The sequence below is a fragment of the Scylla paramamosain genome, chromosome 17, assembly GCF_035594125.1.
Source record: "Scylla paramamosain isolate STU-SP2022 chromosome 17, ASM3559412v1, whole genome shotgun sequence".
In the NCBI taxonomy this organism is placed as follows: Eukaryota; Metazoa; Arthropoda; class Malacostraca; order Decapoda; family Portunidae; genus Scylla; species Scylla paramamosain.
Window position 1 is genome coordinate 2,473,546 of NC_087167.1, and position 26,959 is coordinate 2,500,504.

The 26,959-nt window shown below is 43.7% G+C and overlaps 2 protein-coding genes across 2 annotated transcripts in view; one reads left to right on the forward strand and one right to left on the reverse strand.

The window, feature by feature from the left end:
* Window positions 1–1,570, reverse strand: part of LOC135108311 (extracellular serine/threonine protein CG31145-like) — a 193,367-nt gene extending 191,797 nt beyond the window's left edge. Inside the window, exon 1 of the mRNA XM_064019143.1 lies at window positions 1,076–1,570. The gene's annotated coding sequence lies outside the window, so the exon portion shown is untranslated. The remainder of the gene's footprint in view (window positions 1–1,075) is intronic.
* Window positions 1–26,959, forward strand: part of LOC135108312 (uncharacterized) — a 117,862-nt gene that overhangs the window by 26,150 nt on the left and 64,753 nt on the right. Inside the window, exon 2 of the mRNA XM_064019144.1 lies at window positions 21,605–21,794. Within this exon, the coding sequence (XP_063875214.1) occupies window positions 21,605–21,794 (190 nt within the window). The remainder of the gene's footprint in view (window positions 1–21,604; window positions 21,795–26,959) is intronic.

Here is a 26,959-nt window from a genome sequence, read left to right on the forward strand (position 1 = left end):
CACATCACTTGCTGACAATACAAATGAAAGTGGCGCCATCGAGGACATGCAGAGATTTGCATAGAGAAAACATTCTGTAGGTGCCATTGTTATTTGCTCCGCAGTACAGCAAGTCTGACCCTCTGGCTGGCAAAGACCCATCGCCATTACCATCACGGGAAACGCCACAGTAATAAAAACATTCCTGAAGCAACCCCGTGCCTGTACTGTCGCTGCTAGCTATGGTGTAATTTAGCGAGCAGCATTAAAACCCTTGTTTGGGTTGTTGCAAGAGTCTTGGCGGAAACAAGCAGCTGACTTTCTCAGGAACAAGGTCGTTTTCAATGGAAGGAAGTCGCCATTCCCTCTCTCTCCTCCCTTCTCCCTCCCTCTCCTTCCCAGGCATGTCTGTCTGTCTGGGTATAGACGTGTTTCCTCCCCCTCCTCTCCCGTCTCCTGCCCCGCGTCACGACCACCCATGAATGCCGCCACACTCCCCGTCGCTCCAACTTGAAGATTATGATATTCCAAGGCAGCTCACAAATCACAAGGCAAGCGGCACACACACGTTCCGCAAAGAAATGATGTGCCGTAACCCAAGCCGCCGCCATATGACGTTGTTGTGGCGGCGCCATAACTCAGTCAGGTTTACGGCTTCTGGGGAAGTATCATCGCAGCTTTGAATGAAGGATATCGCACATGTTGTGGTCTAGAACGTAAATTTGTCTTATTTTCTCCTGGAGCACCCTGTTGACCCTGCACTAACAGTCTGACTTGAAAGTTTATTTCAGGCCTTTATCACCACATTAAAGAACCATTTTCCTGATGTTTCTTTCTAACTTTAATCTAACTTTAATCTAACTTCATCAGTGTGAAACCCATAACTTTTCTTTTTTGTCTTAATTAGATTACTAGTTAAGGTCTTGTACACATTTCCTTTATCATATCTCTTACAACACAAATACTTTTATTAGATCTCCCTTAATCTACGCCTCTGTAACGAGAGAAAAATATAAACGCTTTGCTCTTTTATGAATGATGATATGGATGTTCAAGACGAAAATACACTAAATCTTGCGTAGCTTCTCATAATTACCTTATACGTTGGCGTCTATCCACAATAAGAAGAGCGGGGACAGGGAGACAAACAGACGCCTTGCGCAACTTGTTTCTGAAAAGGGTAGAGCCGTGAAGAGGGACTGCCGCACGTACTTTCCTCACAACCCTTGTAAGTAGTAAATGAGTGGCACAAACACTGACGCCCAGCCATGCACTCTGATGCCGCAGAGGTTCAGATTCGTCCCGAGTCACCCTTGTTATGCGGACGTTGTGTCTTGGATTAATAAGGATGGTTTGTCTGCTCTGTATTTGCTGTCATCACTGCGTCCTGTTGTTATCAATTAGGTCCAACTTGTTCACTGGGTTGCTAACTAGTCATCAGGCTGATTAATCTCCTCCCTTGATACGCTTTGAAGGACTGGCCTTGAGTCTCGGCTGGGAAAGTCAATAAGAGAGCCAATTGGTTGATTTGACATTCACCGCAAGTTTGTTACCCCCTGATACGTTCCCTATAGCCAGTGTTCTCAAACGCTTCTTCGTCTTACCTCGACTAATTTGACACTAAGTTCTATGATGTTTTCGGGACTCTTGTGACAGTTAAACGAGGAAAAAATCCACGTGAAAGCGACTGATCATCTCTGTGGCCTTATAGAACAATCCTTATGAGAGAGAAGCGCTGAGGAATACCGGCCGAACAATCCAATATTTCAGAAGACAGAATTGACACGTATTTTCTTGGATGCCTATAATAATACACGGTCTTGCGTCATATTCCAAACCGCTACTCTAGTAATTTGCCTTTATTGGGGGCGATAAATTCTTTGGTTCACGATATGTCCAGTTACTTATCGCAGCTGTCGAGCAAAAAATCGTGATGTGGTCTAAGGAAACGGTTGCAACTGTGAGAACGTTTCCTCCATTTGGACCGACCACCTCATAGTGCCAGGATTATTGTCATTACCTGATCAGGAAGACTACTTGCACGGCGATATGTCCAGTGAATATGATGTAAACCCAGTTATTTCTCCTCACAGACGATGCAATACTAGTGTGAGAAATCACTCGTAGGTTTAATACATTATTCTCCTGTCACAAAAATCACAAAAATATAGTTTATTCTAGAAGCATCAACAGCAATTATTCCGCTCTGATAAATAAAATATAAATTAAAAACAGGAAAGAAATCACCCAAGACAAGCACTGTTACTTAATGCGACGTGGCAAGGTCCCTTTTTATAATGTTAAAAGAAAACAAAATGCATATAGTTAACAATTCTAACAAGAAATCGGTCTGATGTAGATAAATGAAATACAAACAAGTAAGACGAATGCTATTACTTGATGCTTCTAGGTAACATTTCTTTGTTTTGTAATGGCCGCCACAACAATTATACCATTCTAATAAATTTAACAGTTTAACATTTGATTTAAAAAAAAAAGGGGAGATGAAAATACAGTATATGCATAAAGGAAAACGGAAATACAGCTATAGATTTAAAGCTCATGAGCGATCCAGCTTTCTGAAAAGACAAAGGTGAGTCAGAAACAGCCGGGACAAGTAGTGTTGCTTCATGTTATTCCAGGTCTCGTTTTATGATAGCAAAAGTAAATAACACATATCTCTACAAATATACCATTATAATAAGTAAAGATAGTTAAAAACAAAACAAAAAACACACTAAGACAAACAGTTGACATTATTCCAGATCTCTTCTCATGTGCAGTAGCAAGAAGTGAACCTGAGTGACATAATACCTTCTGGGTTTGAACTTGCGTCGTGCTGTACCCAGAAAACAGCCGGCGTGTCTCTTGTCTGACCTGGTCGCGCTCCTGCCCACCACTGATCCCACGTCCCCGTCAGCACACGGCCTACTTTCCCTGATGCTGCGGGGGGAGGAGGGGCTCGGGTGGCATGGATAAGGCGGCTGTAGAGGCTAAAATGCCGACTGTAGCAGGTCAGAGACGGAGGCATAGTTGGGGAAGAACGGAGGCAAAAGTTCGGGGATGGAATGTTCAGTATGAAGGCAAGTTGGAAAATATGACTGGGCGAGTGATGTGGTGAGGGAAGTTACCGGATGTGATGACGCGAGAAAAACAACACTCAGGGAATAGAGACTGGATGTAAGGGACAGGGAAGCAAGTTTTCAGGATATGCTACTAGAGAGCGAGGAGAAGGAAGAGCAAGGCGGGAAATGAGGGTGGCTGGCTAGCAGGAGGAGGCAGGGGTAGTGATGGGTCTCTCTCTCTCTCTCACACACACACACACACACACACACACACCTGCCTCCCTCCCTCGCGCCGGGCCTTCAGTAGGTCACCACCCCTCGCAGACCCTCGCTCCCTCAGTTGGGCTGCGGCAACATCTCCACATGTCGCCAGGTATAATCCCGCCGCAACTCAAGGGACGATACGAGCCTTCCAACTTAGATACCTTGCTTGTATTGACCCATGCGCCATCGTGTCCGTGGTATAGAGTCGGTGTTTAGCAGTGTATGGTGAGTCACCCCCGCTGCTACAGGGGAGGAAGTGTGTGGGAGGCATCGCTCATGTATGTAGATGCTTACTTGTAGATGCCACACAGGCGTAGTGAAGTGTGCCGCGGAGAACTTCATATTTATGTCAGCGGTAAAGGCAGTCAGTCAGGTGTCAGGTCTGCTGTTGCTGTTGGTACTACTACTACTACTACTACTACTACTACTACTACTACTACTACTACTACTACTACTACTACTACTACTACTACTATTTATCTGTTCTACTTTATATCAAAATTTCATGGAGTTCTATCATAGGTGACGTTTGAAGCTGTTTTAAAGATCTGTTAAAAGTTTTTTTTTTTCTCTGTCTTTAAACCGTAATTAAGTGAAATTGTTTCTTCCTGTTGTTCTCCTCTTCCGGCTCCTCCTCCTCCTCCTCCTCCTCCTCTTCCTCCTCCTCCTCCTCCTCCTCCTCCTCCTCTTCTTCTTCTTCTTCTTCTTCTTCTTCTTCTTCTTCTTCTTCTTCTTCTTCTTCTTCTTCTTCCTCTTCTTCTTCTTCTTCCTCTTCTTTGTCTTTGTCCTCCTCTTTTGACCTCTTCTGCCTTTATCGCTTTCACGTCCTTACCCTGCTTCCTTGCAGATCAGACTCGTTTCCCTATCCAATTCAGCTTTATATATATATATATATATATATATATATATATATATATATATATATATATATATATATATATATATATATATATATATATATATATATATATATATATATATATATATGATTTTTCTTTATTCCGTTTAGAAAGTAAGTTCAGAAAACAAGTACCTCGTACAATGAAACAAAAGTAACCGTAGCTTAGTCTTCATTGATTCTATGGTTGTTATTATTATTATTATTATTATTATTATTATTATTATTATTATTATTATTATTATTTATCTATTTATTTATTTATTTTATTTATTCATTTATTTATTTATTTATTTATTTATTTATTTTTTAAAGATTATGGCCAATGAAAGTGAATCAATCTGTAAGAAATGCTGAAAGTCTGGTGTTGCTTGAAACTTGTCTTATTATCTTACATTTCCTTGTAAACCTTTATAATGCCATGTATTGTTTTATGATACGTTTATAGTCCTTAATAATTCCTTGTATTCTTTTTTAATCTGATGGCATTCCTTATGATTCAATTTAATCATTTATAATTCCTTTAAAGCTCTTATAATTTCTCGCAATTCCTTATGATTTCGTGTATTTTCTTTTGATCACTAACAGTGCCATGCAATCCTTTAAACTCCTTTGTAGCCACTTTTAACTTTTTGTAACCCCTTATAATTCTGCATCGCCTCTCCTCACCACAAACCACTCAGGGCAAGAGGAGCAAGAGGTACGGCACACCTTACAGGACCCCTTAACACTGGGTGAGTCACGCCCTTCACAACATGAGTCACCGGTGTTGCTATTCCACTTTCTTCACCTCAATGACACGGGCGTGAATGGAAACAAGGAAATGACATGAGATGATGGAGGTGGCGGCGTGGCGGGACGATGTGGGGAGATGAGAAAGGAGGATGGAGAAGGAGGAGGAGGAGGAGGAGGAGGAGGAGGAGGAGGAGGAGGAGGAGAAGGATGAGGAGACGAGTGAAAGGAAAAAAAGAAGAGAGAGAATGGAAGGAAAGAGAAGAGAGTGAGGAAGAGGAGGACGAGGGAGGGAAAGATGGGGATGAGAGGGTGAGGAGGAAGAGGAGGAAAGGGCAAAGACGGATGAAAGAAAAAACAAGAAGTTGGAGAGGACGAGGAGGAGGAGGAGGAGGAGGAGGAGGAGGAGGAGGAGGAGGAAAGGGCAGAGGCGAATGGAAGAAAAAGAATAAGAGGGTGGGGAGGAAGAGGGAGAAGGAGGATGAAAGGGCAGAGGGAAATGGAAGAAAAAGAACGAGATGGAGAGAAGGAGAAGGAGAAAGTAAGGACAGAGAGAAAACCAGTGTAAAAGAGAAAGAGTTTGGAGAAAATGAAGGCGGAGGAGAAGGAAGTTGAGAAAAGAGAGACAGAAGGCAAATGAAAGAGAAGGAAAGGGAATATAGAGAAAAAGGATGAAAAAGGAAATGAAGGTGAAAGAAGTAGGAGGGTGTTTGTTACCTGACTTCTCTGGGGCGGCATATCACCCGGATCTGGCGCGCGTGTATGTGTGTGTGTGTGTGTGTGTGTGTGTGTGTGTGTGTGTGTGTGTGTGTGTGTGTGTGTGTGAGTAAGGGAAGACTCGTACAATATGCCAGCTTCTAGAAATATACTGAAATGATTATCTTATTCTTTTTTCATCTCACTTTCCTTTTATTATTCTTACAAAAAAAAAAAAAAAGAGAATATTAGTTATTCCTTGGAAAAAATAAATAAATAAATAAAACAAAACTGTAACATGGAACTTCACTTCACCCTCTTCCTTTCCTATACCAAAACATATCACGAACACCTACAGTACAGGAAATAGCAGGCGGTATATGAGAGAATCTAACATAGTATCAGGTCCCGGAATTGCGTGTTTGTGAGGCACCATGTGGCGTGGGTGCCTTGGGGGCGTGGTAGACGCGTCTCTCCAGCCCACGATTGATCCCGCCATCCCGTCCTGGCTGATGAATGAGGTGACGAAACTTTCCCAGGGAGGCGATTTCCATCCATTAGCGAGGGGCGGCGTGTGAGTGGCGAGGAAATGGTGTAATTAAATCCCGTTGGCAGTGAAGAGGATCAGCGCTATACCGTGTCCTTCTCTGACGCCCCAGACACCTACTATCATTATCTTCTCATGTTACCTGCCATTATCGCTCCTCTGCGGGCGGAGGGATACAGAAGTGGTCACCGTTGGCGTTTGAGGATCACTGGCTCCTCCTAGGTCGTGTAGCACCTGTTGCCACCACCACCTGAGACCACCTGGCTCCGGGAAGCACGTCGATATACACTTTCCGATCTCACGGGTCGGCAGTGGCAGTGCGTGCTGGAATGGATGCGAGGAACACCGCTAAAGGTAGATAGATAGATAGGCAAATCGATAGATAGGTAGTTAGGTAGGTAGATAGGTAGATAGAACATTTATTGACCTCAGAGAAGCATACATTTATGGATGCAATTCAAGTCATTTTAATCCAATTTCCAGTAACCTTACGATAGAAAACTGCACAACAAAATTTCCCCAGCAGAGTGATGAGAATGCAAGACCTGTGATGTTCTAGTATACAAACACCGAACGAATAACAAATGGGTGACTGGAGTATCGGAATGGCAACCTAGGGACGGTAAAGGAAGGCAGGGCATACAGAAAACTAGATGAGGAGATGGGAGTAGAAATTTTGCTGCTGGGTGGTGTAGAATAGAAGGGCAGACGACAGTGACGAGTGGCGAGGTTAGGTAGTTTCATAAAGGCTGCTGCGGCTGGTGATGATGATGATGAATCGCTTTTAGCCATACAAGGCTTGCCACGTGGAGACTTACTTGGATTACGGAAATCTCCAGAGTCGGGAAATACAAGCGCGGCACTCTCTAGCACATTCATTTAATTAGTCCTTTGAATGATGAAAAAAAAAAAATCACTATTTATCTTAGTAATCATATGTTTTTACTGAAGGAAAATAAAACTATGAAAACTAAAAGACTTCAGATCCTTGAGCAGCTATTTTAGTGCCGCTTATGAAGTTCAAAATTACACCACCAGGCTGTTTGAGTAAGCCCGAGTCGAAACCATTACAGCCAAAGAACCAGTGATGGCTTAATACGAAAAAGCATCCTTTATTATTAGCGAAGATCAAATATATAGGGAAGTGAATGTGAAAGCGAACACCGGAACATTATATTAAGCTTGAGTAGATGATGTACCAGTTGAATAATTAGTGATGGTTGAACGAACAAGAAAACATTTATTTTTAGCGAAGTGAATGTTAAACCAGTCATGAGCAATAGCAGTCTTACGTCAGAGCCTCGTGACCATCCAGTCTGTTGGACTTTTCCTGTTCCTTTTCCGCCTTTCCTTTGAGGCAGCGGCACAGACTCGCCCCCAGGCTGCCCCCGGGGACCATCACACCCTGGCCACACTTCACACTTGTTTCCTTTCACTTTACGTTTCCGAATTACTATTGCAGACCTCTTGTACTGGTTTGCTTTGCCATTTACTTTATACTTAAGACAAGATATTAAAATGTGTGATAGTAGCAAGGACTGCCACGTGTAGGCTTGACGTGTTCTTGCACCTTCCCTTATTTTCATGTTCGTTTGTTCTTAGTATTAAGTATTAGAAATTAAAATTCTCTCTCTCTCTCTCTCTCTCTCTCTCTCTCTCTCTCTCTCTCTCTCTCTCTCTCTCTCTCTCAGGCATCATAACTGGCAGCGAGTCAGTACGAAAGAGAGAGCCCGTAACATTTCCACGCGTCCCGTCACTTTCCGTAGGCGAGCTTATTACTGGCGGTATTCACGTAACGCTTACAGTTAGTTTCTCGAGGGATGTGTCCCAGAGAAGGGCTCGAGGGGGTCTTAACTCTCCTGCCTCCCACGCCACGCCCACGACCACTCTGGTTACTTGACCTGTCCGCGGGGAATGAGTGCCTACCAGAGAAACCTGCGTTGGTAGGGCTGGAGAGAGAGAGAGAGAGAGAGAGAGAGAGAGAGAGAGAGAGAGAGAGAGAGAGAGAGAGAGAGAGATGAGAGAGAGAGAGAGAGAGGGGTAATCATAGTAATACCAGTAGTAAAGCAAATCATACATGAGTGTGCATATAAACACGCACACAGAAAAAAATGTTATTTTTTCCTCACGCCTCGACTACTTCCAACACACACACACACACACACACACACACACACACACACACACACACACACACACACACATGTATTAGCCTCATAGCCTGGCATCAGTCACGCACTAGACTGACAGGAGAGATGGGATGGGAGGGAAGGAGGTTGCGGGAAAATGATGTTTCTCTTATGATTGAGATGCGTGCGAGGTTTTTCCTAAATTCATGCATTTTTCAAAAGGAAGAGAAAATGTTGATTTTTTTTAAGAAACCTAACACAAAGAGAGAGAGAGAGAGAGAGAGAGAGAGAGAGAGAGAGAGAGAGAGAGAGAGAGAGAGAGAGAGAGAGAGAGAGATAAGAGTCACGTAAGAAGGGAAAGAAAATTTTCATCAGGCCGCCTCGGAAGGGTTGTAATAGAAGGCGTTAATTTGCGGCTAGTTACGAGCCATCATTCACGCGGCGCCGCAGGACGGGGAGAGTAATTAACACCTTATAAAGCGGCATAACGGAAAGTAATCTTAGGGATGGTTTGTAGAGCAGCGATAACGGATCCCGCCCTGCCTCTCTCCCTCCTTACTGACGGGCGAGCGGCGCTGGTGTGTCCGCATCCCAACCCCGGCGCTGGCAACCGTTTCATTCATTCCATTCTGCCCCAAGGTGATGGTTTATACCCCAAGGAACCGCACCTGACTACTATGTGTTTATTATGGCTGGTTTTGCTCTAGGTTTTCATAGTCTTGGTTTTTAGTGTAAGAAGTTGTGAAGTTTATGATTCATTTTTTTTTTTTTATATACAGATGTGAATGTTTGGTCTTTTTCTCTTTTTTTTTGTATTTTCCGCTAAATGTTCACGCCTCACTCCTGACAACTGTTTACATATCTTGCAGGTGCGAAAAATTTGTTGGTAGTAGATGTTAGCGAGATAATTCTTCGATAGTCTCTCTCTCTCTCTCTCTCTCTCTCTCTCTCTCTCTCTCTCTCTCTCTCTCTCTCTCTCTCTCTCTCTCTCTCTCTGTCTGTCTGTCTGTCTGTCTGTCTTTCTTTCTTTCTTTCTCGGTCACGCTTCATCATGCAAGCTATAAATAGTTAGACATTTTCTCTTTACAGCTAAAAAAAAAAAAGCTGCATGGCTCAAGCAGGAAAACAAAACTCCTACCCGTGTTGCAGCAAAAAGCCGCCGTCACGTGACACATAAACAGAGACTCATTGTGGAACCTGCTGAGCAACACTTGGTGGGAAAAAAATACACCCTGGGCACAGCCACCACCGCCCCGCTACCACCACTGCATTCCACTGTCTTGGGTCCTGTCTCTCCCTCACCCTATGCCTCCTCCTCCTCCTCCTCCTCCCGCCTTCCTGGAATAGCGCAGCTTAGACCAGAAGGCTGAGAGAGAGAGAGAGAGAGAGAGAGAGAGAGAGAGAGAGAGAGAGAGAGAGAGAGAGAGAGAGAGAGGGGGAGGGGCGGAAGGGGGAAGGAGTAAGCGTGCGTAAGTTGGGAGCCAAGTAGCGCATTTTCAAATGTTTCGTCTTATCTTGACTGTTTTTAAATATAATATTCTGCTGGTGTTTGCTGCGATTTCTCAGGTGTTTTCGAGATTCTAGTCATAATTTTGCAAAGATTATATATCACTTAAAATTATAAAATAGAAACATAACACTGCCTAACAAATGAAAGTAATCTGTGAAAATTCGACCAGTCAAATCTGAAGCCTTTGAAAATAGTACTCATGAGAGTTCAAAGCGTTTCAAAACACGGGTCTAGACATGGCGTGGGGAGTTAACGTAGTAAGATGCGAAGTAGTAACTTGTGGACGGAAACCAATTCTAGTACTATTTTCCACTGTGCTTTGCTTTTATACTAGAATCTGATTGATCTCCTGCATGATAATCTCTATAGAAAACCTGACAGTTGAAGTGATTACAGAAGGTTACTAGACTTCTAACCACGACTTGCCATTAAATTTTTACCGGTGTACTTTTAATTACGACGCTACTCCTGAGTATAAGAGGTGGATGCAGCGGTGGTGAAGACGATAATGATGTAATGGAGATGCTAATGAATGGAGGTGATGGTGGAGGCGGTGGAGAGAGAAGGGTGTAAACATAAACGGTATAAGTAGAAGAAATGAAAGAGAAATGGTGATGATTTGCTGAAATATAAGAGTATTAATAGCTGCGTTTATTTATTGCAGTGGTGAAGAAAGAGAGAGAGAGAGAGAGAGAGAGAGAGAGAGAGAGAGAGAGAGAGAGAGAGAGAGAGAGAGAGAGAGAGAGAGAGAGAGAGAGAGAGAGAGCTAATAGGTGGAAGAATGACTTTGTGGTGGGTAAAGGTACCACGAGGGGAAGAAGAATTTGATGTTACAATATCTTAGGGAGGAGAGTAGGGGGAGAACCGAATGGCTGCAAGGGTGTTGATGCGTTTGAGAGGTGGAACAGTACGTGAGTGTGCCGTGAGCTTGTGATGTGTGTGTGCGTGGGTGGCGGGGGAAGGTGTGCGTGCGTGAGGGGGAAGAGAAGCATGTGCATGTGTTGGGAGGAAGGAGGCGGCGTGTGGAGCTGCATATGGGTGTGGGAAATTTTTGAAGGAGTCTTAACCACAGAACAGCAGGTGGTCTGAGGTGTTGCGGACTGACAGAGAGAGAGAGAGAGAGAGAGAGAGAGAGAGAGAGAGAGAGAGAGAGAGAGAGAGAGAGAGAGAGAGAGAGAGAGAGAGAGAGAACGTATTATGGTTCGGATATTAATGGGAAGAAAAAAGAATTTGTCAGTGATGAAAGTATAATCTCAATGTGTGTGTGTGTGTGAGAGAGAGAGAGAGAGAGAGAGAGAGAGAGAGAGAGAGAGAGAGAGAGAGAGAGAGAGAGAGAGAGAGAGAGAGAGAGACTTCGCACACAAACATCGAATCAAGCCATGGAACTCAGTCAATAAAAAATAAAAAAATCACGTGTACTTTGTAATATCTTTTTGCAAACATTTTTCCTTCCTGTCAAAGCAGAGAAGCAAAGTGAGCAGAAAAAAAAAGAAAAAGAAAAGAAGAAAGAAAAGGAAGAACAGAAATGAAGAAAAATAAGAAAGACATAATTCATCTAAGAAAAGAATGAAATAAATAAATGTTGACGTGTACCAAACACAAAACGATCACACCTTCACACGCCCACCTCGCAATCACACGACTCCACCAAGCTGCGAAAAGAAACGTAACGAGGAAGTGACGTTTTTTCAGGCTCTTTTCCGGAACTGACTGCCATCACTCACCACTGCAACATTACCTGGCTTGTGGTGAAGGGGAGGGTTGGGGAAGGTAGGGGCTTTTTGGTTGAGAGTGCAGAGGGACGTGAGGGAATAGTGAGGGTGGTAATGGGGAGGGGGAATGGTGAGGAGGAGAGGGGAAACAGCCTGCTTGTTGGTTGAGGGTGCAGGGGAACGTCGGGGAATGGTGAGGGGGAAAGGGAGAGGAAGAATAGTGAGGGTGGGTTAGAGAGGGAGAGGGGGAGGGGAAGGGGGAGGGGTCAGCACCGCACCCTGAGGGCGATGGTTACCAAGGAAAGTTTTCGCTGATCGTTAAGGGAAGCGGCGGCTGGTTGCCGATATTTTGACAACGGTCTGCTTTCACTGCGACGTGTGTGTGTGTGTGTGTGTGTGTGTGTGTGTGTGTGTGTGTGTGTGTGTGTGTGTGTGTGTGTGTGTGTTGGTGGGTGGGTTCACATAGTTGTATTACCGAAGGTTTGAGGTGCACGTATCCTCTGTGTGTGTGTGTGTGTGTGTGTGTGTGTGTGTGTGTGTGTGTGTGTGTGTGTGTTCAAATGCAGTGAAGTATATATGCGTTATAGTTTGGATATTGATTAGAGGAAGCCATGTTAGTGAAGAAAGTATAATGTGAATGAGAGAGAGAGAGAGAGAGAGAGAGAGAGAGAGAGAGAGAGAGAGAGAGAGAGAGAGAGAGAGAGAGAGAGAGAGAGAGAGACGTTATATGTAAGAAAAAGAAAAAAAAAACAAGTGATGAAGCATAGCAGTGGAGGGAAATGACAAACAGTAAATCCTTAAATATACTGAAATAAAAATCACCCTAGTTAACCGCAGAAAAAAATAAATAAATAAATATACGTAAAACTACATGATATACGAGAGATCAAGTATTGGGGCGACCTGACTTACCAAGCACGCGTTCAAATTTAGAATCATTGCTCACATATGGCAGGAGCAAAGGTCTGGAAGAGTTGCGGTATCGATAACCCAAATACAAGGCGAAGAGCAGCCCGGGGTGAGAGCAATGCATGACATGAGGCAAGACACTCCAGGGCGCTTCACTTAAACTTCCCCTGCGAGCGAATGCAAGTCACATCATGAAGTCAGTCACTTGCATCACCCTTAGCAAGAGTTTCGTTGGCAAGCCCGAGGGATACGCTGTCCATGCCTTCGCCTCCTGAGGTGTACACTTTCCTCTGTGTGTGTGTTATTTCCAGTATTTCATTTTCACTTTTCCTTATGATTCTGAGCCATTTAAAGGACTCAGCCCTGGCATTCCATCCTGCCCCTCATTATTCAGTTTGGCTTCAGATCACGTCCTTAAAAAATAGCACGTGTCCTCGCTGTGCCTTTCTTTTTTTCTTCTTGTATTGATGTCACACAGTATGTAAATCAACAATCTTACGTCTATCTATATTTACACACACACACACACACACACACACACACACACAGGTTTGAATGCCATTGTAGATATACAACGAAACATTAATGTCCTCCAGTGGTTGGCCAAGTTTCTTTTCTTTCTTTCTTTCTTTCTTTCTTTCTTTCTTTCTTTCTTTTTTCCTCGCTCGACCACCAGAGGGCAGCTTCCATCACACTAAAGCTTAGAATTTCCGTTTGAGCTCTCACTTCAATGGATCGTTGTAAAGTATCAATTTTCGTGCCTCATCCTATTGTGACTGCGTCAACTATACCTGATGGTGTGAGTCACTGCTACGTGCCTTCCTTGGTTATAAGAGTTGGGCATTTTTCTTCCTCTCGCCGGATAGTAAAAAAAACACATGACTAGCAGGACTCCTATGGCTACCACCTCCGTTCACTCAACACTCGTCCTGCATCTCCATCCACGCGCTGTCCCGCATTTTTCTAGCAAAGAAAGAAGGAAAGACGTCAAGTTACTGGCAATTTCGAGCTGTTCGTCTTATCAGCTTAAGAATGAATAACATATCCCTGTATTATTTGCAGCACAACTTAGCTCAAAATGCTAAGAAATGATTGAATCTGTTAGGGACAAAAAGTGATTATTCAAGTATTGGAGTTCATCATTCTGTGCAGCGTCTTGTGGCCGCTGTCAGTAATTACGAAACTAGCTTTGTTAGGTTATGAAACAATTGGTCGCGTTTTTTTTGTGGCAATCCAGTTCATCCAGTTTTTTTCTCTTTCTCTCTCTCTTTAAAATGTAAATAATATATGTTTATAAGTCTGGGTAATGCTTTTGGGAGATGGAGGGTATTTGTGGGTGTGGACAATTTTGTTACAGGAATGAAGAGGTTTTGTAGGTAAAGAGGGGCTGGATATCAGGAATGGGGATGTCATTTTGGTATTGGAATGATATTTTATGCTAATGGAGCAGTTTTCGCCGATAGGAATAAAGAAGTTTGTTTAACGCTGTAGAAATTGTTGAGGGAAGTGAATGAGAATGTATGGCTAGTAAATTGATGGACAGTGGTAGAGCAACACACCTCTCATTTACAATATGTTTAATTTTTTTCTCAGACATAAATACCTCTGATCAGTTTAGCATCAATTAATTGCCAAGTGTTGTAAGGAGATTGTCAGCATATCAGGGAACTTGATTAAAGGGAAGGAGGAGGAAGGGAGAAGAGATGAGGGAAGGAAGGAAGGAAGGAAGGAAGGGGAAGTAGGGTTAAGACTAAGGAAACGCAAAACTATGTGGGATTTAGTGCAGAAACATACTCGACTTGTTACCGCGACAGTACCCACAAACGAAAACATAAAACGTACTTGATGAGCAATAAAATCTGCATACACAAGACCTCCATTGAACAAAAACTGGAAATCCATTGAATATTCACATTAACCAAGAGCCCATTGTTGTTTGTCCCATTAACATTTGCGTCCGCCCGTGCTGGCCAGGTTTTCAATGAAGCACGCCTCCGCACACCTCTCATGTATTCACCTGGTTCGCCGAGCGTTCATCACCCCTCACCTGTACATCCTCCAACCGTCTGCTGCACCATCTCCTCACTTTCTCTCTAGTCTAGTCTAGGTGGACGTCTTCCGGTTGTTGCTGCTGCTGTTGTTGTTGTTGTTGATGGCAGTGGTGGTAGTAGTGGTGGCAGAGGTGGTGGTGATAGTGGTGTTTGTGTTGTTGTTGTTGTTGTTGATGGTGGTGGTGGTGATGGTGATGGTGGTGGAGTTAGTGTTGTTGTTGTTGTTCTTCTTCTTGTAGCCGTGTTTTTTTTTCTTTTTTTTTAATATATATAATTCCATCGGTCACAAATTGATTGGAATCCCAGCATTATATCACAACATTAAGTTTCTTAAGATTAATGTAAAAATCACGTGTTCAGTGTTGGAAAAGTTGATTATGTCATAACACACCAGCAGCGATATTTCTTTATTACGTCTCCTATAAATAACAATGAGAGAACAGCTGTTAAAGACGGTAATCATGTGTGTGTGTGTGTGTGTGTGTGTGTGTGTGTTTCCTCTATGTGGTTCAAAGGGATGATGAGTCGGGAATCCAGCCTTGTGGGGAGGAGCACACGATTGAAGGTCATGCCTCCACAATGGCCGCCAGATGCACAGGTTAAAATCGCGACACTTACTCCCCATTGTTCGTCTCCCACCCTCCCACCTGCACTCCCATCTCATTGCATCAAGAGGACGTGTGCACCGTCGATTACACTTTCTCCACTTCTACGGCGGCACCTCCACGCGACACAGTGGGAGGAAGGCGGGAAGAGGAAGGGGTTCCAATCCGGCCACCGCCCACACTGTCACCACCACGCCACCCTTCGGGACACACCACCGCACACCACACGCGACACACCACCGCACCCTCGTCCTAGCTAGCATACCATCACATACACACACACACACACACACACACACACACACACACACACACACACACACACACACACACACACACACACACACACACACACACACACACACACACACACACACACACACACACACACACAGTCTCATCCGCCCATGCATGCCAGGACCCCCACGCCTTGTTTCTCCTTGCCTACACGCGCCCTCGTGCCCTACCTGCTTAACTCTCCTTCTAGCCTGCTTCCTGCTTCCTGCTCTCTCTTTCCTGAACATATTCAAAACTCCACTCTCTCTCTCTCTCTCTCTCTCTCTCTCTCTCTCTCTCTCTCTCTCTCTCTCTCTCTCTCTCTCTCTCTCTCTCTCTCTCTCTCTCTCTCTCTCTCTCTCTCTCTCTCTCTCTTGCATGCACACACGTCACCATTTTTTTGTGATACAGAATGTTTTTTCTTCTCTAGACGATTTAATTTTTTTCTCACGCAATTTTTTTTTTTTTTTACTCAATTGGTGTCATGCCACTTGCTAGGCGTTTAAAATTCCTGCACTTGAATGTTGCGAACTCTTTTGATGGGGATCCCTATGTGTTAGGTACGTGATGGGATTGCAGTCATTGTGGGGTTAACAAGGTAAGTAGCGCGTGAAGGCACATACACCTCTTGAACTACTAAAGATTCGTGTGAACTGGAAATCCAAAAAAGAACATTTAATATGCGTGTGGTTTGAATGTAGAACGTTGGGATTTCAAATGCAGTAGTTTTCTCTACAAAGGACTAATAGGAAACCAAAGGAATAAAAGGAAATTCAAACAACAACAGATGTGTTTGCTTGGCTGTTTGGTTTTATTATAATACAGTAACTGCATTTCAAAAGAAGAGAAAGGTGTAATCTGCGGTTAATGATGTATGTGAGACTTTGTGGAAAAGTACATGTGGTGAGGTAATGTGTTGTGTGTTGTACAGTGCAGGAGTGGGTATTAATTTTAGATGATGCAGCAGTAGAGACCATTATACAATATAGTTTTGGTGATATTCGTTGTTGTTTTATTCAAAGAGAACAAGTTTGGTTCTGTGTGCCCCGTGTGTGATAGCGATGCACTGTATTATCACGCTCCCCTTTTGTATCACGAGCGAGATAGCGGTGCGTTGGAGGGGGAGAGAAAAACGCTATAGAAAGTTGTCTCTGTCTTCAATAGAAATTAAGGTCATGTCTATTTTTTCCCCCCTTCTCTTCGGCCCAATTAGCTTATGGGCTGCTGCTTGGTGAGTCAACTTCAGGGAGTGACTGATCTGAAAAACTCGGTCGTCTTCCTCGATCAGGCGGAGCAGGGAGAAGCTGCCCTCCCACGTGAAGCCCGACTTGTCTATTTTTAATTGTCTGAGTCCTTACCTTTCCTGGAGTGTCTGTCTGGTGACGTCCACGACCATGGATTTCCATTTTCCTCTTTCACCAGCCAGCCTGACCACGACCCTTCACATCTTCGAGTTGGTCAGTGCATTCATAAACTTGCCTCTCTGCCTTCCTTTTCTTCGTCTGTGTCTTACAGCAGCCCTTCACATCTCCGACCTCATCCAACAGTGCATCCGTAAACTCTGCCTTCCTCTTCTTCTTCGTCTGGGTCTTACCGCAGCCAATTAAAAGCGTTCTTGGACAAGGAAAGTATAAAGTATCTTAAGTGGCCCAGCATAGTGACCCAGTGGCACAGTGGTGATGGGTGGCCCTGACTGCACATTGCATTGCTGCTTGATTGGACCCAGTTTTATTCCTGCCTGTCACCTCAAGTACATGCTGTCACATGTGTGCTCAGTTCGGCATATAGGGCACCTTTGTGTGTGTGTGTGTGTGTGTGTGTGTGTGTGTGTGTGTGTGTGTGTGTGTGTGTTTTAGGGTGCCTTTGTAAACCCTACGCGACCAATTCGTGCGCTCAGTAGGATCTTAATAGAACATAATTAGAACATGATTACTTAGATTACTCACGCGATTACACACACACACACACACACACACACTGCATCCCTCATGGTGTTGTAAAGCTCTCTCTCTCTCTCTCTCTCTCTCTCTCTCTCTCTCTCTCTCTCTCTCTCTCTCTCTCTCTCTCTCTCTCTCTCTCTCTCTCTCTCTCTCTCTCTCTCTCTCTCTCTCCCCGGTAGTTTCACGTTTGTCTCAATCACCTACACTCGTTTTACTTCTTTCTTCCCTTCCTTCCTTTCTTCTTTCCGTCAACTCAGGCAGTGTTGCAACATTCACACAGGATACAGAGGGAGTGGGCGTTCTGCCCACGATCCTACTAATTAAGTCATGAGCACACACACACACACACACACACACACACACACACACACACACACACACACACACACACACACACACACACACACACACACACACATACATGCATACATACACACACACACACACACACACACACACACACACACACACACACACACACACACACACACACACACACACACACACACACACACACACTCCGCGTCATGCACTGTGAAGTATTGTGTTGAAATACGTTGGCCTGGCATCTCGTTCACCACAGATCCATTTGTCACAAGGGTGCGTGAGCTGCCATGAGTTGCACGGTGCCCTCGCCCTCCCTCCAAGGCCGTGCCCTGTCTACTTGAGGGCATGCACATCTGCACTTGGCTGTCCATTGTGACCTAAAACTACCCATGTTCTTGTGCTTATGGCAGATATGTTCAATGTTTTGTAGGATTTCAATGACTTTGGTCGCCTATTACTGCGTTTGTTGCTATTTTTAGAAACATTCTTGTTTGTGTGAGCTTAGGATGCTTAGTTTTGTGTGAGTCAGTGCTGTTTACACCTTAAGATAGAATATATTATGTAAATGGATCTATGATTAAACGCATCGGACAGAACTTGGAGCCTTTGATGAACATAAAATCAAGTATGCAATTATGCAGCGGTAGATACGACAAACTAAAATTAACAAAAAATGTACGTCAGTAAAATTACGACACTAATTAGTTATGTCTCCGTTGCTGAGACCGCTTGTTAAACTAAAATTAATAACAACAACCCCTTGCTAAATTAAAATTAATAATAACACAAATGCCAGTCAGTAGAGATGGATAGCACTTATTGGTTACGTCTCTGTTAGTAACACCGCTTGATAAACTCAAATTGATAATAACAACACAAAATGCCAGTCAGTAGATATGAATGCCACTAACTGGTTACGTCCCCGTTGCTGACACCGCTTGGTAATCCGGATCACGGCGAGGGAAGAGAAAGGCCGCGAGCAGCACGTGGTGGTGAGATGGGAGGTGTCTCGACCCGCTCCGCTCCTTACCCCCACAAGGTCGCCACCCACGCCCGGCGGCGAGGTCTTGTGGCGCCCCATAACTCGCAACCCGTAACCTGAAGTCTCTTTGATGAATATTGATTGAGACTTTAACGGTTTCGCGCAAACTTGAGGAGGAAAACGATAAAAATGAAAAAAAAATAATGTACTGGTAGATCAGGCTGTCAGGGAATATTAACGATGCAGGAACGAGTGTGACTGCTGCTATCTCTTGTACGGATGATTAAGTGAACAAATAAAATATTTTTTACCCACTTTGAAGACCTGTGAGGAAATATACAGCCGAAAATCGTAGTACCAGCACACGAATTTTTGAGAGTGGTGGAGAAAGAAGCAATAAGGGTGATGGTGGTAATGATGGTGGTGGTAGTGAAGGAAAACTCTGAAACACAGGGTGGGTAAAAATGACGAGTATGGCTGATGGGGAAAACGACAGGCTGGAGCAAGACAGGGCAAGCCGCAGAAGGTATATTGAGAGAGAGAGAGAGAGAGAGAGAGAGAGAGAGAGAGAGAGAGAGAGAGAGAGAGAGAGAGAGAGAGTGTGTGTGTGTGTGTGTGTGTGTGTGTGTGTGTTTGTGTGTGTATTCTACATAATTACAGGTAACATTAGTCCATTATCTTCCTGCGGTCGTTTTTACCCAACTCTTCCCTTCCATTAGTCGCGGCTGCCGGTGGCTACTTCCACAAAACAAGTACTTACAGGATTTAAAAGTCACAGCAGCACCACCACCATCATCACCACCACCACCACCACCACCACCACCACCACCACCACCACCGCTACTGCCTTCATCTCAGCACAGTAACGTCATTATTCACTGCAAGGACTCGTGTGTTGTAAGATCATCAGTGTTTGATCAGAGAGTAATGCCAGAAACAATCAGCAGATTACTAAAGAAAACGTAATGTGGTGTTGTCTTAATGTATCGTTGTAATGTATTGCAAGGCCTCGTGTGCTTAAAGAGATGAGTGGCATTTAATTGGAAAGTTCAGTAGTGACGGTAACAGTCATGCAGAGGGAAATGTAGGCAGTTGTGTCCCTGAATGTGTCTTGTTAAAATGTGCCGCTCCGGTGGATGAAATTTGTGTGAATTGGGTAGAGACTGGATCTAATAAGGTGAGGGGCGCGGCACTTTTTTTATATTATATATATATATTTTTTTTTTTTCATTGCTCTAGAAACTTATAAGAGAGTGAGGTTGACGCACGGCCTGAAATTATAACCCTCGCACCGATCGACCCCGCTGCTGCAGGGTTGATGAACTTGCACGCTTGCGCTTCCAGTTTTTCATGTCTCTGTAGCCGCGCGTAGGAGCTCTGAAGTGGTATTGATGCTCCTCTCGACTCAACTTCTCAGCAATAACTTTCTCGTACGTTGTTACCTGCATAACATCCCGCGTTACGGCAAGCTCCCGCGTTACGGCAAGCTGCGGTCACCAGGCAGGAGTGGTTGTGCGGGTCTCGTTATCTTGGTGACCATTGGGGCTGCGGACCTTGGCTGCTCGCCCCTAATTGGTCGGTGTTACGTTCAGGATTTCGTCACCACGCACTTGAGCCTTGCCAGAGGGTCGTGAAGGCGTGTGCAATGGTCCGACCTAGCCTTGAATATAGTGTATGTGTGTGCGTGTCTGTGTGTAGACTGTACATATATGTATATCAAAGCAGTGACCGTGATAGTTTGGAGAAGTCAACGTCATAGTCACATTGAGTATCCATGACCTCTCTCACCCTAAAGATAAATCTCGCTGGTCTTTCATGTGTAGTTTTGGAGTGTGGATTGTTCAACACCCTACACACCAGCACCGACGCGTGGATGTATTGTTCTGGTAACACTGTTTTTTCCTAGAACGTGTAGACCATGTACAAAGTGTGTGGCATGATGAATTAGACAACGAATGATTTAATTGATTGATTTCAAGACCACGCAACATTTTATTTTATGCAACAAGAGCTTTGGCCAGGTTCTACAAAAAGGTAGAAAAAAAGCAAATGTCCACTTAGAGCCACTTCCAAAAGAAGCAAAAGGATTATCCAGAATTTCAGACGCGTGGGTGTTTTCATTAAGGAATACATGAGAACATTCACAGCCTTGTTCATCGTAAGAAAATGTACACCAACAACTCTGGTGTGATTTATGGAAGAAAATTAAAGCATTTATTGTTGGGCACAAAGTTTGGTGGCGCCTTAGCTGCAGTTTATTAATTAATTAATTTATTTACTTCTTTATTTATTTATTTATCTAGTTGTTTTATTTTTTCTTAAGAGTAAGGAGTTTTATTATACAATACTCAGTTGAAGCTGTATAAATATACGGTAAAGTTTGTAGCGCGGTAACGGTGATGAGATATGGTTAACAGAAGACACCGTGTTTCATCTCTCCCTCCCTTCCTGCAAGCAAAGTGACGGGCATCTCTTCTCGTCGATGTGTGCCAGCAGATCATGGAGAGGCTTGTTACTCAATCCAAGACAAAGAAATGGGCGAGTAATGATCTTGTCCAAAATTCTTGTATGATCCATCGCTTCTTCGATCTTGACTGAAGGTTTATCATCACGAAGGGCACGATAGGTTCAGTACCAGAGCAGGACTGGACTGTCTTTTCGACTCTGCAATTGCCTCAAAGCTCTTCTCACCCTCTCCTGGAAATTATGTATAAAAATATGAAGCAAAGTCACAAAGAAGGCATTCATAACTACAACCTATTCATTATCATACTCACTCCCTAATTTGGCATGTATACAAATCTGCAGACTATTTATCATGTCACTTATTAAGGCAACAAAAAAAAAAAAAACACATTTACATAATTGCACGCTGTTCATCATGTAGCGAACGCGAAAGTACTTGTGCTAGACATGGTAAGTATCCTGCCGGTGCACCTGTCAGCAGCCATCAGTGTGTTCAATGCTTCGCTCCTCCCGCAGGTGGTGGGTGACGGGACACACACGGTGGGCCAGGCGCTGCGAACCACGGCCCAGGACCACTGCATGACCACTTTCTCCCTGGCGCTGGCTGACTCTCACGCTGAAGTCGACCTTGAAGCCCCCGCTCATCTGCTGGACGGGGACATCATCCTCCTCCAGGACGCTTCGGACTCCCCCGATCTGAGTAACGGTAGGTGGACACTTGACTTCCGCCATCCACGTGGAGTTCGCTTGGTATGGATCTGAAGGCAGCTTTGTGACTTTATCTGCAGGAGAGAGTTGCCATTAGATGACGTATAGAGTCGAAACATTGTGGTATATGTGTGGGTATGTAGGTGTATATAAGTACAGCCTTAGTGGTTTTGATGTAGCCGTGCTAAAGTAAAATAGAAATACAACGTTAAAGAGTTAGTATTAGATGAAGTTCTACAGAATCAAGCAGTATTATGTAGTTATGTATATAGTACTATAGCCTTCTTAGTTATGGTGTAGTCGTGGTGAAGAAAAAATTAAAAAAACAAGACAAAAAAAAATATCTGCTGAGGCTTTTAAAAGCTGACTGTTGTGGGCATAACCTTGGCGCGATTTCTTATTTGAAGTGTTTATTTTAGGCACTCGCGACCTACTTTTGATGTCTTTGAGAGATTAGTGTAAATATAATCCATTCCCCGCCACTTTTGACATCAACAATAACAACAACAACATCTAACGCATTATACTACCGCCACTACCACCGCCATTACTATTCTGCTGCTACTTTTACCACTATTAGCACTACTATTCCAACTGTTACTACTACAGAACAATCACACCATACATAACCATGCATCTGCATCCCAAGAAACGCTACTGATCTGAGTGTGAGACGAAGGCTGCCCAGGGAAGCCAACAGCAAGAGTGTCGGAGTCTCCTACCCACCCCGGGCGAGGCAGCGGACGACCGAGGGAGGGGGACGGGCGGGGTAGCCTCAGTGACCTTCTCGTGACCATGCAAGGACGTCTAGGAGCGGGTTGCCTTGCTTCCACTGTGACGCGTTGACTTGAGGCAGCTGGGTGTTATCTGTGAACCCGATGGAGGGATGAGATAAGTCTTAGTGAAGTGGCTTGGAATTGATAGGCAGACGACACGGATGAGTGGAAAAAGTCAAGGAGGGTCTTTGTACTGCTGTGGACTCAGAGGGGTGGTGATGATGATGCGTAGTACTCTAGGGAATTATTTGACCTGAGGAAAGTGGAATAGTTTTTCACTAATTACGAAAAGGAATTTTTTTTCACTAGTTATGGAAGCTATAATTTATATTAGTTTACATAAGCGTTTTTTTTTTTTTTTTTTTTTGCGGGGTAGTCTTACCGCCACCCACACCTTTTTAACTGATACAGCTGAGTGGTTTTCATTAGCTAAGAAAATTATCATTTAGATGAGTTTTTATTAAGGCCTCTAGCCGGATAATCTTACTGCTTCCCACACACCTCAAAAGAAGCTCAGGGGAACGTGTCTGTTTATATATACTTAAAAAATATAGCTCGTATCATGTATTCCTCGGCATCACGCTACGCTTCCTAATCTTTCAAATTTTCTCGGTGTTATATTCCATTGTCGTTTTCAAGAAGAATACATCCTTTGTCATGAGGTTCCTTCAGTCTGTTCTAGGTTTGTGCCGCCTCACCGGTTCATTCAGCGTCAGGATGAGCATAATAAAAAAAAGGAAGTAAAAATCAATGCCCACGTACAGAAGAAGACAGCACCGCCACCAAGACTATTTGTCTGGCAGCGTACACTAAACACGTGGCAGATCTCTCTCGAGACAACAGCAGCAGCAACAGCAACAACAACAACAACAACAACAACAACAACAACAATAACTACTACTACTACTACTACTACTACTACTACTACTACTACTACTACCACTACCACCACAACCACCACCACCACCACCACCACCACCACTCTCTTCCTTCTGCCTCGCTGACTCACGCTAACTTAAGGAAGAGCTCCGCCTCGTGTCAAGGGAAGAAAAATCGTGGTGGTGATATTTTCCTTCCGCCAATTATTGATTTTCATTTTCCTTACCTTGCACTTAATGCGGCAATGAATGAAGCAGCTGAAGGGAGCGAAACATGTGCTAATGGAATCTGATGACCTTCAACGTATATTCACAGTGTTGCATCAAAGAATTTGTTGTTTTTGTTTTTGTATCCTATATGACACAATTCAGCGTTTTTTTTTATATATATCATGGAACTTCCGCACATTAGTAAACTCGACTTTTATTTATTTATTTATTTATTTGTGTGTGTGTGTGTGTGTGTGTGTGTGTGTGCTCTGAATGAATTATACAAGCTAATGAACAACGGACCTTTACGTGCTTACTGGATTGGTTAATTACACTACACTATTAGTAGAAGAGACGATACAGAAAAGTGAGAGGCTACTTTCATCCACTCTTCCTTCCAGACAAAGCCCTCCGGAATAGTACCGATACTATGTGGTAAAAGAAAAAAAAAAGAAAGAAAAAGAAAGCTACAGGGAATTTTCTAGGATATGAGGAGAAAGGCGAAATCCATGTCAGCATTTATACCTGAGGGAGAGTATAAATGTGATGTGTGTGTGTGTGTGTGTGTGTGTGTGTGTGTGTGTGTGTGTGTGTGTGTGTGTATGTAGGCTAGGCGTGAGGGAATCGTTCTGTAGTAATCAGTCCTGTCGGCGCCAGCAGGGACGTGTAGTGGCTATAGACTTCACGAAGAATCGATTAATACAAATGATTATATGTGTTGAGGTGTAGAACAGAAGAGCCTCCAGACACTGATGAGGGATTTCTCCAACTCCCTCCTGCTCGGGGCATGGTGGACAGCTGTTTGTGGGGGTTATTTTTATTTATCTTTTATTGTTTTATTGACCACAACAACGTAATTGATTATAAACGAAAGTACACAGCTCAGAATCATAATAGAGAGATGTTTGAGCGTGTCGCCTGTGTGGCTTTATTATCGTTTTGTTGTTTTATTGGTCTCAACAACGTAATTGATTGTAGATAAAAGTAGACAACTCGGTATCGTTATAGAGAGTTGTTTGTGAGTGCTGCCGATATATTTATGTTACTGGTTTATTGTTTACAACTTTATAAATTGCTTTTAAATGATAGTAGACTAGTAGACAATGTTAAGTCCTAATAAAAACTCGATTACAGTGGAAATATATGAACATTCTACAATGACTTACAGTGAAGCAGAATAGCTGATCGAATATTTGGTAAAGCTTTTTAGTGAATGGAATTTTATTTTTGCTTAGAAAAATTCCCACGAGTGCTTAAATGAACTAAATGCCATCAGATGTCAAAAGGCTAAGTAAATTAACACCAATGAACGAATGAAGGTTTCATGAGACGTGGGGCAAAATGCGGTGTCATTATCCCTTTATCATAACTAGTCACACAGAAGAGACACACCCGGTTACCTCCTGCTCCGTCCCCTCACTCACTCCCAGAGATACCGAGAGAAAGCCAAGTTTAATGCGACTAATTAGTGTCGTGCGTGCCTCGCCTCGATGTGAACTGCTAGCCGTATGGTTAGAGGCTCTCCGGGTGAACTCCAGTGCGTCAGAGAAAGCCTGCGCGTGCACTGCTGAGTCAGGTTTCCTTCTCAGGGATCCGTTTGTTTTTGCTAGACACGATTATGAACGGAAAGACATTAGTACCTCCGTCACCTTGAAATGTCATCACTTAATTACCATAGCGATGAGTACCGCTGCAGCTTGCTATGCTGAACTGTAACATGTACTGTTACGACAAAATTTCTTTCACTGGGAGTCTGTTGTGTCGGTGTGTGCCGCTACAACCAAGGTTTCTTTAAGGAGTCTGCTGTTTCGATGTTTCCTTGGCAGCCAGTTGTTAGGATGCAGTGCCTCCATTCCGTTGGGGTGGCGAAAGTGACTTTTCTCAAGACGAAGAAAAGACTGATCTTCCTCGTAAGATTCATCAAGTAAGCATATTCTGTAAATATATGTATACGGTATCAGTTTTAGAGAGTGTGAAGGTAAAAACACATCACTACGCAACATTTACTTCCAAGACTGAAGAATTTCCTCCGGACTGCATTGCAATGATTTATGTCTCTTCGTACTTGGTTAACGTGTGGCGAGAAAAGCAACGCCTGCAACGGGTGAGGCGTGAGAACTGTGCGGGAGCTTGTAAACCCGGCTGCTCGAGAAGAGTGTAAATTATATTAATAGCTGACAGAAAGAGGTTTGGTCGCAGCCAGTGAGAAAGAACAAAAAAAATATAGTGACCAAAGCTTGTGGGATTTAATATACGTTCCTTGACAGCCTCACCGGATACAAGCTAGCGCTGTGGAGGTGTGGGATGCTAGTGACCGCGTGGCCAGTGTCTGGGCGGCAGCGTGAGGGGGGAGAGAGGAGAGCACCGCTAAACTGGACCTTTCCCAGCCCGTGACGCATCCAATGTAACCCAGCGGAGGGAGGGTGCAGGGTGCTCATTGTACGGGATTATCTTCCCTACTTACAATTTACAGGGAAATCAAAGTAGAAAAAAATGGACACCAGTCATAGGCGTCATGCAGGGAACGAGTAGTAGATCAACACTACGTAGCAAAATGACAACGTAGAGATGGTGATAGGAGGCAGGGGAAGAGAGAGAGAGAGAGAGAGAGAGAGAGAGAGAGAGAGAGAGAGAGAGAGAGAGAGAGAGAGAGAGAGAGAGAGTTATAACAAATTTGCTGGGATGACCAGGAATTGATAGGCAGCCGACTGATTTAAGTGAAAGTTGCCTTGAGCCTTTGTCGTGCAGTGGAATCATTGAGGCTGCAGACGATGGAAACTAAATTTAAACTTTATTGGAGAAGAGCAAGCACATTACTTTTTATAACTGTAATATGTCACTGCACAAGATATAGATGAACATGTTATGGGACCAGAACAGAATATGAGAGAGAGAGAGAGAGAGAGAGAGAGAGAGAGAGAGAGAGAGAGAGAGAGAGAGAGAGAGAGAGAGAGAGAGAGAGAGAGAGAGAGAGAGAGAGAGTGTGTGTAGGTGGCAGAGATGAATGATTCAACAAAAAAGAAGGACTAGCTAAAACAGGTTTATCGGCAAGAGTAAAATGACGAGGCAGATGACGTAGGAGTTTGCATGGGACCCTTTTGAGCAACATTATACCTGAAATAGAGCAATGGGTGAACTCAGTGAAGCAGTGACTCTTTTTCTTTGGGACGGATGGCGTGAGGACAGCACATGAGTATTTTGGATGAGATTCTCATGATTTTTTGCTCTTTACTAGTCGGCGGTTTTACTTATCGAGTCTTAATCCTAAATAAATTAACATCAAATTCCCCGAAGAATCT